The sequence below is a fragment of the Rhipicephalus microplus genome, chromosome 2 (assembly GCF_043290135.1).
Source record: "Rhipicephalus microplus isolate Deutch F79 chromosome 2, USDA_Rmic, whole genome shotgun sequence".
Taxonomy (NCBI): Eukaryota; Metazoa; Arthropoda; class Arachnida; order Ixodida; family Ixodidae; genus Rhipicephalus; species Rhipicephalus microplus.
In genome coordinates, this window is record NC_134701.1 from 63,610,495 (window position 1) to 63,627,358 (window position 16,864).

Below are 16,864 nucleotides of genomic sequence, written 5' to 3' on the forward strand. Positions count from 1 at the left end.
GTTTACGAACAACACCCACAACTGTTTTGTCCTAATTAACTATATTTAGCTCATACAAGCTTACAAAAAGATGTGCCAAAGCTCATACATAAGGCTGCACTCAATTGCTTTAGCTTTGCACATATGTACAATGAGCTCCTAAAATAATAAATCACAAAGGTGATGGGCACTTGCAGCACAGCTTCCTCAAAGACGTGAATGCTGTCGTGAAGAGCAAGATTGTGTTGATTGTATGTGGTACCGTTTTTTTATTAGCAGAGAAACATCCCAGATTTCTTTGAGCACATCTGCTTCTGTTCAAATAAAGTTGTCATAACTACAGTGCCTATCACTACGAAGGGAAATTCTGTCACTACAGTCATGAAAATCTAGGATATCATACAGAAAGTTGAAACACACATGATCTTGACTTATCCACAGCCACACTGCAAGATATTACGTGCAAGTCCTAACCTCTAAAAGAAGCAGGGAAAAAACAACTTCAGCTTTCAAGCACAGGTATACTGAAAAAGTAAACACAATAACAAGTGTGTAATAAATATGACCTTTACTGATCCAGTATTTGGAAGGATTTACATCATGTACCACCAATTGATTTCAGGAGTGCTTGCTTGCAGGAGAGTGCTAAAGGTCTATCGATATGTCTATGCAAAAACGGGATTGTGCTCAGAGCAGAGCAGATAGTGTACTGTAAGAGCACCAACAAGGATGTACAAACAACAAAATTATGCAATGCATGCCTAAAGCTTACTTTATAAAATTGGGCCTTTTTGATCTGTAAGCACGCACCTTATAAGTGTTCCTTTAGCATACACGTTCGCTGCATACTCAGCTGACCAGTCATTACCTGCGACGAGAAATTCTAGCTTAGTAACCGTGTAACTTCACTTTAACAATAAATGTAGCAAGGCTGAAATATTTCTAGGCCCATCACCTAAATGCATATTGCCTATGATATGGTCTCACGCCCGAGAATTACAACTTTAACCTACCCTGTCGACACGACATTGCACAATTGTGAAATACTCAATGTAACATTGCAGAGCGAAAAAAATTCAGAACTGCACACATCCGCAATTGCTTCTTTAACAAATATAGCAAACATACATTGATCTCACTACGCGAGCTACCTATTGGCAATGTGCAAGTTTCCTTGCCGATTCCACATCATGCGTTCACTTCACTTCAAAAACAACATTACAGGGCAAGCGCCACATGTGACGGCCGAATTGGACCCTTGTCCTGAAGCCACGCTAATAAACTCGAGCGCTGCAACACAAATAGAGTGACGTTCATTCAGCGAACTCGATGTTCAGCTATATGCATATGCTTGTTAGCTTTCTAAAGTCTTGACACATGGGTTGAAAGCTTTCAATATGTATGAGTGACTTGTTTTGTTCGGATCCGACCGTATACATTGATTGTACCGGCTTGGACACTCGCAATAAACAATGCAAACCTTACTTGATTGACGTTGTTTTCGCCAGTCGAGGCCACCTAGGTCACCTGGCGATAGTTCAGACGCGAAGCGCTTTTTAGCTACGAAAAAAAAAAAACAGAGGAAGCTAGCAGCGCGAACCAGCTGCCCCCCCCCCCCCCCCCCCCGCAGCAAAAAAAAGTGTCTGTTTGGCTAAACCTGTTTTTTTTTTAAACTTGCTTGCTCTTCTCCGCCTTTGTTGTTGCCGGTGCCCTACTGTGCTCTCCGTCGGCCGCTCCTTTGTTCACCTTCGCTAGCGCTTCCTCGCGGACTTCAGCCTTTCTCCCATGGTCCTTGTTTCTCCCATAGCCCTGGTGGGCGCAGCGCCATCTGATGAGAAAAACGCATTGAAGTGGTGGAGATCTCAGGACTGCCAAATGGTATACGATGTATATTAGTAGCTTGCTGCTGGCTACTTGAAAGTGTCTGTGGCCTAGTGATTTCACCACTGCGTAGCAGGAGATCACGCGTTCGACGCCCGGCAACGGAACTTTCTCTCCTCATTTTTTTTCTGTGGAATTTTTTTTGTATATATTTCACAACGTCACATTAGCGAGGGATTATGTCAGCGGAAGCGCAGTGGACCCCGCTGTAAAGCACTTTCGTGTTATATTATTAACTTCCTGTTTCCAGCTCAACAAGTCTTTTGAAAAAAAAAATATCGACATTTACACACCTAGCTCATACAGTTCATATGTCACACACCTAATCAATTCTTTTGGCCTAGTTAATGTATTTTTTCTGACTTAAGCAAGGCATTTGACTGTGTTCCTCAGGGGAAACTTCCCTTAAAGGAGCTATAACACAAAAATTGGAAGGTGTGATAATGAGCAAGGTTGAATTATGTGAAGACATACATAACATCTAACATCAAGGGCAAGTATTGCCTTTAACATATCGCAAATTCATTTCACTGTGCACGCCGTGCAACTGAGTTAGATGCCGAGTCCCTGGTGACGCGGACATCAATGCAGCGGCAATGTGAGTAAGCCTAGTTCACCAGTTTGTGCTGGCTGATGGCTGGCGCGTGCTTAGCGCTTATGCTACCTGCGATTACCTTCGCAGTGTCTGTGGCCTTGCGTGTGCTAGCTGTGCTGCTGTCAGTGGGGCGCCCACTTATGTACGCTCTCATGCGTGGCACCCACGTCTTTCCATGGTGACGGGGCCATTTTTGTTTACTTTGCCCCCGGGACGGATTATACCTATTTCGTTGCTCTGTAAACCCTGAATTGAGACTGGGCACTCTATAAACGTTTCTAAATAACTAATCACCATACACGTGCAAACAAAGTTTCCAGCCCTGATAAGTGAGGCATAAGCTATCTGATGGAACAAAAAAGAAGGTTTAAAATTTTGCGTCAGTGCTGCTTTGAAGCTCGTAAACTTGAATTTTTCATTTTTTTAATAAATACGACATATGCTTATCTTTCAAGTCACTCTCAGTGCGTTGACATGAGGGACATAATTGTATTCTATAACCAGCATCATAAGGTGTTCCACAAAGAAGTGTTTTAGGACCACTGCATTTTTCATATCAAATATAGCTGACATGGTGGTGTCCAACATTAGTACTCGTTTGTTTACTGATGACGGCGTTCTGTATAAAAAAGTAACGCGCCAACAAGATCAAGAGGACCTAAATTTTGCTGTAGAACAAGTTAATGAGTGGTGTACTCTCGCTAGGCCTGTAGCCAGAAAAGAGGCTCTCCCTCCCCCCAAATTTTAGTGGAGGGGTAGGTGTTTTCGAGCAGCGAACACGTTTTTCTAGCGCCAAATGAAAAACGCGTGCAACATGGGTGACTGAGTCACCTCCAATTCAGCCTCTCTCCGCTAAGCTAGCGACAAGATCTGCGCGAACTCGAAGTTTCGCGTTGAAGTTTGGTTCTCTACACATGAGCAGGCCAGCCGGCATGGCACTGACCTGGGCCTCCGGGATCAGTTCCATCAACACACCATTACTCAAGGTTCTTTGCCGGTGGTGCCCTGTAGGTAGCGCACGGACTAAGGAAGTACGTGGATAAGGGAACAGCTGAAGAGAGGCCCGAATGTGACTCGTTGTGAAGCCGTAATGAAGCCTGAAGTCGGCCATATTGATTGAGCAAATACTTCTTTCCTATTCACTTCCGAATGCGAAGCAGAAAGCGTGCGGCAGCTGCATATTCGATGGAGGCGAAAATGCTGTCTATCTTTGTGCCCAGATTTGGGGGCACGTTAAAGAACCCCAGGCGGTCGAAATTTCCTGAGTCCTCCACTATACGGCATTCCTTATAATCATATGGTGGTTTTGGAACGTTAAACCCGTTATATCATTATCATCATGGAGCAGAAAACATGGCTCACCCTACGGCTCAGAAACCACGTGGGCTGCGCGGCGCACGTGTCGTGACAACCTGCAACCAATGGAATGGGGCTCAGCACTGTGCCAACGCGATATTGTTGGGCGAAATCATTTTGTCTCTGTATTAAACAGCGACTAACAGCTCCTGACAAAGAAGGAAGCAGAAGAGAACGCGTGTTAGAGGCAGTGACTACGATGAGTGTGGTGCCAATGTTTTCACTACATTATTACTCACGCACTCTATAAAGAGCACGATCGCCCGTGCGCTGCCTTCTAAGCTTGCAATCCATCGCTTACGCAGCCGACGCGGCATCCGGTCACCATACCCGTGTTCTACTTAAGAGATCACCGCCGTCAGTGATGTGCAACCTCGGTGACATTGTGCACGGTAAAGTGACACTCGAATACGATTGCTGTAATGCCGAAGGTGCGAGCATCGCAATCGAAACAGAAAAGGTATTTCAGTGCACACGTGCGAGCTGTTACTGTACACAGAACGAACACGAAACTACATATCTGCACATCAACGTACTCAGCACACATTTTTCACCTATTGTCACAAGCAGGAGCACTGCGCAACTTTCACCACCCTACGAGGCGTTCTTGGTGGTTCCTTTAATCATGAGGCCCGAATGCAATTTCGCTAAGCACCTGAGTTACTTCATCTGCCGCACGACACATGTGTATACGCGCTCATTTTATGCACAGTTGAGACCCCGACGCTAACGGATTTTGTAAACTTTGCCAGGAGTACAATTACCCCCTTGAGAGAACTGCTTAGCTAACAAAGCGGCAAAGAGCACAAATATTCTCCGCCATGCGGAAGTACGAGACCTACAGAGTCGCAAATGCCACAACTATGCAGCCGTCACTCTCTGCTAGACCAGCTTCAGTGAACAACACGTAACCACAGCGACGCCGTCATTGTGGTTAGCAAATATGGCCAGCATGATATCATTTCCTCAACACTTTTTCCCGCGGCGCACCGACTGCACATGCCCTCTCCTCAAAACATACCTTCGTAACAGCTCCATTGTACAATATAACGCGTTGGCTCTAATGTTCCTCTACAGAGAGTCCGTTAATGTGAGCAAAGTAGTCGCAACGTTTACGAAGAAGGCACGAAGACTTGCCCTTTAGTTTGGCGTATTCAAGGAGCCAGTGCGGAGAACTTATAAGCAAACGGATTCAGCGCACCGCGGACTTGTGGTACCTCTCGAGGTCGCTGTGGAACAACTCGCGGATGACACCAAGTGAAGTAATTCTTGAATGTGCCTCAATAAATTGAACATTTCCCTTTCCTCTCTTTTTATGGTTGGTTGTCAGTGACTTCATCTTACTTTTTATTCATGGAATTGCTCAGACAAAGCGCCCGCATAAAATATTATACAACAACGACGAATAAACTCAAAGCTAAAAACTAGAGCTGTCAATAAAGCAGCTTTAAAAAACTAAAATAACCCACATAGTGTCTTTCTGAATGAAAATAATGAAGATAATTGTTTTTATCAAACAGTTAAGTATTCAGCAAGTCCCCCCCCCCCTCCGAAAAAAAACGAAATCCTAGGTGTAGGCCCGACACTGGCATCAATGAGATTTACCTCTGGCAAACTGGTACTCCTACCTGTGACAAGGAAAAAAAAACAGCCATTTAGGTTCACTAATCACTCTTAAGGAACACCAGTATATGAAGTCACAGAATATAAATACCTTAGAGTAACCATTACAAACAGGCTTTCTTGGTCTCCATATAGAACAAACGCATGCGCTTCAGATTCTCGTGAAGCTACTTTTCTGAGTCACAAATCGAAAAAAAAATAATACGCTTCCAAAATTAAAAGTCTTTGAATACAAAGTATATTATTTACCAAAGCTAAAGTATGCACAGAGTCAACGATTCGGAACCATTTCTACAAAGAAGACATTCGAAAACTTCAGATGATCCAAAGACCCATCACGCGGTTTTTTTTTTTTTGCGAAGTTTAACTCGACGGATGCTTCTACAAAATTAATGAGAAAAACTGACATCTTTGTGCAGGAAGATATATTTCAGCGCATAAATAAATGCATCCATTTTCTTTTCGCACGGTCGCCATTGTTATATGCATTACCTGCTTTCATACACCACTTGGACTAATATTTCTATAAGAGTTCCTTTTTTTTAAATGAACAATAATTCAGGGGAATAGTTTGCCACCCATTGTTGTTTTGTGAGATTATTTCAAAAAAGGGTTCCTCTGAGAATTTCACCAATGACTTCTGTGGTATTTGTGATCCTCATTTTTTTGTTTAACTCTTTTTTCTTGATATTTTTATTTTCCGTTTCTTAGTATGATGTGTATTAATATTAGTATCACTTGTGTGAGTACTTACTGAATGAGTGTGACTAATTATATTATGTTTGTTTGTATATGTATGTGTATATTGATTTTCTTCGAGCTTGGAGACATTGCTTCGATCTATCTCCGCGTGTTGCTGAATATTTTATGTATTTTGCCATATTTTTTGACGCATAATACACAGAACAATTCTTTCTTACAACTTGATTACTGGTTGTATTTTTAATGCTTGCATAATATACTGTTCTGGTCCTCGCCGCCTGGTCTTGAATGATCTCAGCATGTTCTAAATATAATAAAAAACTATGCGTTCAGCTTAGCACCGTCGTTTACAAATATGATTAAGACTTTAGCTGCATTGTAGTTGGCATTTGAAAACAAACAGACCATAATTGCTAATGTTTAGTGGTCAGGTTGAGTTACCAAGTTCAACATTCGACTATTCCAATCAGTCTCTTTGTTTTATTTTCTGCACGGTATACGACACACCTTGTTGGGATATTTCAGGTTACAGTAAATAATGACGAAGAATGAGTTTCTTTGATGGCGTACCCAGGTGTACGGCCGCATGGTGCGAGGGGTGGAGATCCTCGGCAAGAAGCTTCGTTTCTCGCGGGACAGCCGCCTGGGCTTTCTGACCTTCTGCCCGACCAACCTGGGCACCACTATCCGCGCCAGCGTGCACATCAAGCTGCCCAAGCTGGCTTCCGACAAGACTGTGCTTGACTCCACCGCTGCCAAGTACAACTTGCAAGTGCGAGGTGGGCTGCGAGGAGTGCTCATGGGGATGTAGAACACGTGTTTTTTTTAAGAAGCACTAAAAAATCTCTAATCATATTTTTTTCAAACTAATTTCACACAGCGCTAAAAGCGCCATATTTTCCAGCACATGACTGGCAAGCTGGACACGCGTAAGAGCTTAGAGCTAGAAATGCCTTTTTTTTTATGCTAGGTGACATATTTTGATGATGCTTGAAAGCTCCTCTGGCAGTAAACATGATTTGCATTTTGTCGTAAGACAGCAAAGAATCCAGCATGAAGAAAATTTAGATTTCTTTTGATCTAGTTTTGTCTAAGCAAGAAAAAAAAAGGAGAATACCCTACATCAGAGTAATATTTTCATGCCGCTGTTCAAGCCCGAAAGTGAAGAGTGTAACTTCACCATTAATTTCTCTTGTAATAGGGCACCTATACAAGAGAAATGAAGGACAATACAGTTAAAAGTATTATTTATTAACCTAATCTGAATTTGTTGTTCTGTTAAGCTTCAGGTTCTAATGAAGCCTGGCATTACGCAGATGCTAATTAGGTTATGGTCTTTGATCTGAAAAACATCCACTCACCAGCTGGTTAGTACATTTCTTGAACGAGGAAAACGTTCGGACATGGTCTTAGGTGCAACAGGAGTTTCCTAATTGCTAAGGTAGGACACACCACACCTGTACCGTAGCTGAGGTTCCTGTCGGAAAAGAAAAAAACGAATGATCTGGCCTATAAATTTTCCCCTTTTTTTATGCATACACAGATGTGAGAGCAGCCAGACAGCGTGTTGAAGTAGCTGTCTTTGCACAAAAGAAGCAGCTAATATATTGCATAAAGACGCGACGTAACATTTTGTTTGACACGGCATGATTCTATTGAAAATTCACGACTTTCGTGAAACGGGAGAGGTACGTTTTAGATCATTCAAGCCTGAAATATCCTCCTAAATTTCGTTGAGCTCAGCAACAGCATCAAGCGGCGTTTATTTAGTAGCAATCATGCTAAGCCCGCCACAACAAACTGGTAAGCATTAGGTGTTAAAATTACAGTGGTAGGCACAACGTGTCGTATAATTACTGATCACTGGACAGGATAATGCAATGCAAGCTAGAAAACGCGATGAAGCTGAACACTTAAGAGGTCTAGTACAAAATGATGATAACTATGGACTGCTACACCAAGACTGCCACGCAAGAGAATGGTTCACATTTCAACAGCACCAAACCGAATTCACGGGAACAGGGAAAGTGCCATGACAATCCAGCCCAACGCCACATTTGGTCAAGCGCGGCTGAAGCTGCAATGCACGAACGACGGTTATTTTAAACAAAATAACGCATGTTTTACTCTATACTTCTGCTTCTGCAGACCCGAATGAAGCACACCGTTGTCCATGAACTTATTAAGAAAGAAAGAACCCCGGGTTTACTTTGTAAACCCGGGGTTAACTTTCCGCGCTATGTCTACCTGTACCTTTTGTAGCACTCTTTTATAGCATTGCTTTGTATCTGTTGTTTTCATCAGGCGAGTTTATGTGATTTCTATTAGTTCATGTTTGTTAGATGTTGTCATCACCCTTGTCGAAATAAACTCCTGTTTGCGTTTAGTCAAATGTACATATCTGCTCTACGAGTACGTCCGTATACTCGAACATCACTACACGTGCAAACCCGCATGGATCAACATGCCTGCAAATAAATTTGAATTGTACCACTTGAAGGCCTTGCGGGTGTCGCCGTCCGTAGCGTAAAGTGTAAGCCTGTAAATATGCCCCACGCCACCGTTACATTGGCGGGACCTAATTAGAAGTTTCTGACAGCCACCATTTGCCACTTATGTTCGTCGTTTTGTCACCTAGATCACTAACGCAATACCAGTTTTGGTGAATATAAACTAGTCAACCGGACGCGATTGCACCACTAGCGCCGAAAATAAGTTATGTCTTATAGGACATGTACGTAATGATTTTATGTTACCACCCATCATTTGTGTTCGTCATAGAGCCACGTCACGAAATATCAATTGACGCGTTTTTAAAGAAAGGGAAAAGACCTTGAACGCTCCATGAGCGTAGTATTTAACTCATGCCCTAGATGACTTGCATGTTGTGGTTATTCTATCCTCACCCGTCATATATTCCCATGATACAGTGACGTCACACAATACCATTTTTGGTCTATGTCAAGCTAGCTAACCACCTGCGAGCACACCATGAGCCTCAGAAGAAAGTAAGAGAAATAATGAGCTTCAACAGACAATGATGCCGTGGAAAGTATAAGGGATGTCATGTGAGGTTATTGCAATGTAAATGTAAAGAAAGGAAAGTGGAATAAAAGATAACTTGTCCTGGGCAGAGACCGAATCGTGAAAGGAAAAACAGCGCGAAGTATCTGAGACCAGACGAAGAAGCACACAGACCGAGTGCTCACTTACAACAAAAACTTTCTTCTTCCAACCACGCATATATACTTTTGCAGTGGAGAAAAAAAAAGAAACACAAGGAATAGTCAATGAGAAACGAAAAATGGAGATTATCAAAAAGCAATTCTCGTAGCTCGTGCAATCAGCTAGATAAGTATGTTGTTTCAACACACCCAAGCAACCACTTTAGCAGGGAACGAAACTGCAACCTTCGAAAAGTGCGTCCGATGTTCTACCAACTGAGCTACCAGGGTGGCTATTCTCTCCTTTTTCTTCGGTATACATGCGAAATAAATGGGAGAACGTCTATCAGTGCCGCCTGTAGCCATGATGGCAAGTGTGGAACACTTCTGCCTGTTTTGGCGTAACGTACCACGTGATCCTATTACGAGCTAGCAGCTGATCAATGATCTTTCGCATACTACTTAGGTACAAAGCCTTCCTGAATTAGATCCTCGCTATGAATGAAGGAAAGAACTGTACATATAAGGGCTCGTTCTTTTTGTTAGACACATCATTATTGAACTATAACAGACAGTCATGCCAATAAGTCATGTCGTACATGACATGCAACTCCTGATTTTCATGTCACCAACTGTCGTTTACGTTCATCATACAAATATATCTCGTCATAGCAATTTTCACATATATTCATTTAAGCGGCCAAGAGCTCCCCCGGACACTAGTGAAGTTAGCGAGTGCGACCATTTGTGCGGTTAAGTCAACGACAGCGAACGGTGAAGTAAAAATGAATGCGTTACTTTTGACGTTCACAGTCAATACATTACAACAAACAGTATTTTAGCGCCATCTTCACTTTTTCAGCGCAGTCATACCAACGCTTGACAATCTGCTACTTGCCTCTGTGTGAACGTGGGCCGCGCTTTCAAAGAAAGGGCAGGTTCATCATCAAAAAGGACTAATTGCTGTCACGTATACTGATTCATATACCTGCAATCAACTGGCAGGCAAATTATTGGCCAAGACAAGGATTCGCTCGGCGAGAATGTGTACTTTGGTATTTTCGACAACATTTGTAATCAGGCTGTAAAAGTTTAATTTTGGTCACAGTTGCTCACTACATGCTCTTCGTTCCTGCCAAGTATAAACAACTTCTTTCATTTAGTCTTAACGTATTATATATGACAAGCGGAAAACCGCTTGCCATATATAATTCGTTAAGAGAGACGGTTAATGGTCTTTTTTTCAAGTCCTAATTTATTAAATTAACCTACTGCCTGTAACAAAAGGAATGACTTCACATCAATAGGGATTGGTATTTGTTTTACATAACACGCTGAGTTTAACACTTTACTTAAAAGAGCCAAACTGCGCCGTTTACGCCAGCTATGTGCCCGAACTCCGAAAGTTGTATTGCTTGTACAACCATGAATACTTACTCACACATGCTTTTTCTGAGCGCTCATTGTATTATAAACAGCATACTTGCAAAATCGGTAAACGTTTCAATGCGAGACAATGTAGACTTCACAACTGCGCGTTGCCATTACGTGCATCCTAATGACCGCTAACAACGCAGGCACCAGAGGTGAGCACACAGAGAGCGAGGGTGGGGTGTACGACATTTCCAACAAGCGCCGATTGGGACTCACCGAGTACGAGGCCGTCAAGGAAATGCAGGATGGCATCCTCGAACTCATCAGACTTGAAAAGACCATGGAGTGAATTCGAAGCTAAATTTTTGTTCTGGAAGTACACGGCTGTAATTTAGTTTTGCCATGAAATAAAGCTCTTGCCTTTCCCAGCATCTGTTGAGTGAACAGTTCTTCTGGCTTTATATGAAGTGTGAGCAGTGACGTTGGCACACCATCCTCCCTCTCCGAACTTTTCTGTGCCATAACATACAAAGCTCAAAATAATCATTTGCCTGCCTGAACTCTACCTAATATCAAGTTGTTCCATCCCACTTCCTCCTGAAATGAAAATTCCGCGTACGCTTCCTGAGTGTGATTTAGGACCGCGACAGCAGCCGTGCCGAGCAGATATTGTCGTCAAACACCGGGAGGTGTCCGCTTTTCCAGCACTCCATCAGACAGCTTAAGCATAAAGTTTCCTGCCACTGTCCGCTCCGCTAATGCTTGCCCGCTCAGTGTACGCGTTGACCTCCTCATTTTAGCAAAATGTACTGCCCGTTTAGTGGGTGCTTTGTAGCCTTCCTTCATATAGGCTGTGTTACAATTATCACCGTAGACGGTTGAATAGACAGCTAAATGGACAGTGGCCATCTAAAATCCCACTTTAATCCCACGTAGCCGGCAAAATAGAAAGCTCCAAGAATACCGCCTCGTAGAAAAATACGATGCAGAATACTTTGCTGTCTAAACATTATGGTGGCTTAGCGAATCGCTCAGACGAAACAAATCTTGCCGGAATGGTCGTCTGTACACAAATAGACGCTTTCCCAGACGCTCGATGTGAGTAACGTTTATTTTTTTTTTATTTTAACACGTATAAGCCAGAAAATACAGCTGTTACGTTTGTTTATTTTAGATTTTTCGTCTAGACGCGAGGTGGCGCATTGTCGCGTGAAAGCCAACCAGAAGTGTTCCAATTCTTGGATAGCATGGACTCGGTGCTGTCTTTTAAGCAGTCTGCGTAGACTGTCTACGTGCTGTCTAAGAATCGGAACACAGCCCTAGTTGACGTTATTTTCCTGCGATATTTTTGCAACAGCAACATTGCGGGTTACACAACTCAAGGTCGATAAAAACTATTTTTCTTCGTTTATTATTTGGTCCTTCGAAAGTTGGAATAGCGAATTTTAAGGTGCGAATCGAATGAGAAAAGTAGAGTCTCAGTGCGAATGAGAATAAATAATTTTCCAATACTTTTAAAACACGTTTCGAAGCAAAGTAGCAGTAAAAGAACTATGGCATACCCACGAATTCATTGATGATGAGTGGGCAGAGCAGTGCGATAATTCGGCGTCACCTTGGGTGTGTTCCAATACTCACCGAAGACGGCTAAATAGACAGGTAAATGAACGGCGCCAATCTTGTCTCATTCGAATTCTCACGTAGCCGGTAAAATAAACAGCTTCGAGAAGACCGCATTGTAGACAACTACGATGCAGGCTACTTTGCTGTCTAAACAAGATGGCAGCTCAGCGAATCACTCAGATTAAGTTTCGCCGGAATGGGCGTCTGCAGACAAGCAGACGCTTTCCCAGACGCTCAACGTGGGTAACGTTTATTTGTTTTTTTTTAAATTTCAACACCAAATAGGTCAGAAAATACGAATGTTACGTTTGTTTATTTTGGCTTTTTCTTCTCAACGCGAGGTGTCGCATCGTCGCGTAAAAGCCCTCCAGAAGTGTTCCTATTCTCGGGCAGCATGGGCTTGGTGCTGTCTTCTAAGCCGTCTGCGTAGACAGTCTACGTGCTGTCTAAGAATTAGAACACAGCCCTTATATCATCCGTGATATTTACTGCAAAAGCATAAAATGGCCCGGTCATGCTGGTTTAGTGCTAAGGTACTCGGCTGCTGACTAATAGGTGGCGGGATTGAATCCCGGGTGTGAAGGCTACATTTTTGATGGAGACCCAAATGCTGTAGGCCCGTGTGCTCAAATTTCATATGGTAATTTCTTTATATTCATATGGGAATTTTCGGACGTTAGATCCCGGATCATCAATCATCCATAATGGAATAACGAGTGAAGTGGTGTACATTTAAAAAAATATGCCGCTCACATCATCACAAAGTGGCTATCAATCGAATCCGTTGAAGAGATCTGGGGTATCGCGTGAATGTTGCGCAATTAGGTATGGTTTGGGAATGTCTAATTCTTGTTTCGTTATTATTATCATTTATTCTATAAAGAAGAATGGTCGCCTTCAATGTTAAGCGAAAGCAAAGACGCCCTTGACTGAATTCCGAACGCGCGATGCCTACATATACGGGTCGGCCAGCGATTGATGTGCCGCGCGAGCAAGTCATGTTTAAATGCGAATCAATTTACTCGAGCTATGTCAGGCTTCCGGTGTTGTCCACGCGCTGGCACGTCTTATTTCTTCGCTCTCACTCCCTCTCCCATAACAGCTGTGGGCTCACGAGTTTATCCTCGCTCTCAGCAACCAGAGCATGTTGTGCAAGAAAGTGTAGGAGAGGCTCAGAGGGTAGGTGCAGTGCTTCGCGGTCCTCTCGCCGATCGCTTTCTCTCCTCCCTGCGCCCCACTCTCCTGTCCACTAACGCCTCACTCTCGACCGTTCGCTGGCTGGGTGCCTCTGAAGGCGATGCCAGAAGTCTGTAAAGGCGAATGTCTGACGGCAATGGTACTCTCCTTCGGCACAATAAATACATTCGCGTTTCCTTACAATTCTCTTTGAGAAGGTGGAGCATTTTTTAGAAGCGAACACTGCCTGCGTCGACCTTGCGAGGCGAGAGAGATGAAGGGTATTGACAGTTTTGCGGATGTGTTTCTGGGCCGGAACGAGACGTGAGCATGCGGAACGTGACGCGAGCATGAACAGTGAGGATGTGGACGGCGCCACCGCCAGCATCGAAGTGCCACGTTATGCGACTAAGAAATGCTCCGCATTTGAAAAACAGTAGGAAGGGGATTTGATGATTGATGTGGGAAATAACGTCCCAAAACCACCATATGATTATGAGAGACGCTGTAGTGGAAGGCTCCACACATTTCGACCACCTCGGGTTTTCGAACGTGCACCCGAATCTGAGAACAAGGCCCTACCTCATAAACGTCTCCATCTAAAATGCAGCCGCCGCAGCCGCGATTCCATCCTTTCACCTGCGGGTCAGCAGTCGATTACCTTAACCTGTACATCACCATGGCAGAGTGGTAGGAAGGGGAAGGTGCAAGCTTGCGATGAAAAATCTGTAAATAGGGGTTGTGTCGAGTGGTTTATAGTCAAATATATATATAATGTTTATTGGTATAAGTGGTGTGTTGTGCTCAGTAGTGAATCTCGTTTTATAATGTTTATTGGTATAAGTGGTGTGTTGTGCTCAGTAGTGAATTTCGTTTTGCCTTCCTTATCATTGCTTTGTGGTATCGCATGTAGCCTGAAGTTGGCAGAGACGAGTTGTAGTGGTTGTTGATTTCTTCTAGTCATACAAAATTCATGTCGAGCATACCGAGACGTCATATATTGCACAAGCATGTTGTTCATGATCATCATCTTCATCAACGTCATCGTCATTGTCATGACGTATAGTGGTTATTTTGGAAGTGCTGTGCCGTGGTGCTATGATGTACTGGAACGGGGCAGTCTGCCGTGTGGCGCCAAAAGCATGGCTTTTTTTTGCAATGGCAGCCAACACTGTAGCAGCACATTGTAATACTGTGCCGCCACCTGCTGGCTACCTCTGAAGCAATTTACGAGAAGCTGAGATACTAAGCGTCTGATATTGGTTGTTGTAGCTGCCGCGCTGGTTTTAAAACGTAATAAAATTATTAACAAGATGTGTAAACAATTTATTATGTACGTCATTGAGCGTTATTTTTTTAAGATCACGACTGCTCAATCTCCTGACTCATGGTTGTGGTCGTGGAACTCACCCTAAGATAGCGTTATCTTTCAGGGCATCTTCGTTTGTTTTATCACGTGACTTCATGTTTGTGTGATAGCTTGACAGAGGTGCATAAGAATCAAATCAATTGTGATATCTTTTGTTTGTGTGTTTTGAAATCAAAACGGTAAGCAAATAGACAATCTGGGTCCCTGTTTTACGATATGAAGTGTGCGAGCTTTACTACGCAGAAGCAGCATTATTTATCTCATTAATGCATCCATATGCTAAATATGCAATCGGGCTACGTGATTATTTTACTTAAAAGCTGCACAATGGTCGGCAATGCCAACTCGAATTACGCACGTTGGGCACACCGTTCGATGGTGGCGCCCTTCTGGTGGCGTCATCGCAAAAGTGCTCACCGTCGTTCCATTGGTCTGTTGTGAAGACGGCACACTGCCCCATTACTGTACACTATACTGATGGTAGAGGATTTGTTTGCTCTTCATCGTCACCAGCTTCTTCAGCGGCTGGCTACGGCGCGCCGAACAACTTGCCCCGAGCAAGAGAAGCTTTGCCCCTGGATGGTAGCAGAGGATTGTGTGTTAAAATCTTATGAAATAAGAAAATCAAAGTCTTTGTTTTGGCTTAGCTGGGGAAGTACTCAAAGAGTAACGTTCCCTAGGTGAGTCTACAAAGAGAACGAGCCCTTAAATTTACTTTCTTTCATTCACAGTGAGTGTTTTGTTCTGGCAGACTTGCAGTAGTCGTTTGCTGCAATCTCGCAATAAGTTCACGTACTACGTGACACCACAACAAGCAACGAGAGTGTTCCACACTCGTTGCAGTGGCATCAGGAGCGCTGACCGAAGCTCCCGCGTTTAAATGCACATATATACCCATGAAGTAGACGCTATGAAGGATGAGCGCTATCCTAATTCAGTGGTTGAACATCGAACGCATTATTTGATGGTCGCAGGTTCGGTCCCAGACCATGGCAAGTTACCTTTTGTTACACTTTCCGTTCTTCACTTTGCATTGCAATTACTTCTAATAAGAACCTCCATAATTTCCCTGGCATTATTGTCTGTTAATTTTTATTATTATTGGTCCAAACAAAGAAACCTAACCCTTAAGTTTACACTCTTCTTAATGTCAAGAATATGGCTATGCAGAGGCCGAGTGTTATATGCGTTAGCGCAAAGGTGCTCATTTTGCAGAAAATGTGGTGTTGGTGTCGGAATGGACGTCATTAGTTGTGAGCAAAAAATCACCACCTTGTCCATAACCAAAAAATAAAAAAGCTGCAAATAAATTTAGTAAAAAAAGTCGCAGCATATACACGGAGTGAATGATGATGAGTGGGGCGAAGCGCTAAAGGGTGTTATCGTTAAACCGTGAACCATCCGCGAATATCGCTCACTACATCATCAAAGACGTGACATACACATTTATACAAAAAAAGTGTATTGTTCATAAGTGATAGTTATACGTTGCCCAGTTTTTTCTTTATTATAATTGATTTATGGTTAGTGAAGTGGTGGATTGTTGATGGGGCGTAGGGGGAAGTTTGCAAGGACGAAGTAGTGGGCCGTTTGTAAAGGTGAAGCTATGGGCGATTACGTTCATGCAAGAGATTGACTGACCCACGGCTTAGGGATCTTCGCCCCTAAAAGATTTCCGGGTCCTGGTGAGGATTGAAGCCAGGTTGTCTGCGTAGTGAGTAAGTGCAACGCTACACTGCCTCGGGTCTGCTTGGAAATGCAGTGAAATTGACTGATGCTTTGCAAACACACGCATCTTGTATGGAGACTTCACAAAATTAGAAGCCCCCAAAGCTTCGCCTTTAGAATTTGAACGCGATAGCGATAGCCAGTTCTTAGTGCGTACTTCAAACCCCATGAAACCTTTTCAAACTTGCTATGCACCCACTACATGGTCTTAAGGGAGTAGGCGCAGTATGCCTTTTGCAGTGAGTGACCAGTTCTAAACCACTTAGTCATTATGATAATCACGACACCCGCAGG

General features: G+C 43.3%; 1 protein-coding gene across 1 annotated transcript in view; it reads left to right on the forward strand.

Annotated features, from left to right (window-relative positions):
- LOC119170869 (arginine kinase-like) overlaps positions 1–11,105 on the forward strand; it is a 124,742-nt gene extending 113,637 nt beyond the window's left edge. Inside the window, exons 4-5 of the mRNA XM_075886513.1 lie at positions 6,711–6,915; positions 10,878–11,105. Of these exons, the coding sequence (XP_075742628.1) occupies positions 6,711–6,915; positions 10,878–11,023 (351 nt within the window). The 3' untranslated portion in view covers positions 11,024–11,105. The remainder of the gene's footprint in view (positions 1–6,710; positions 6,916–10,877) is intronic.
- Positions 11,106–16,864: the final 5,759 nt, after the last annotated feature.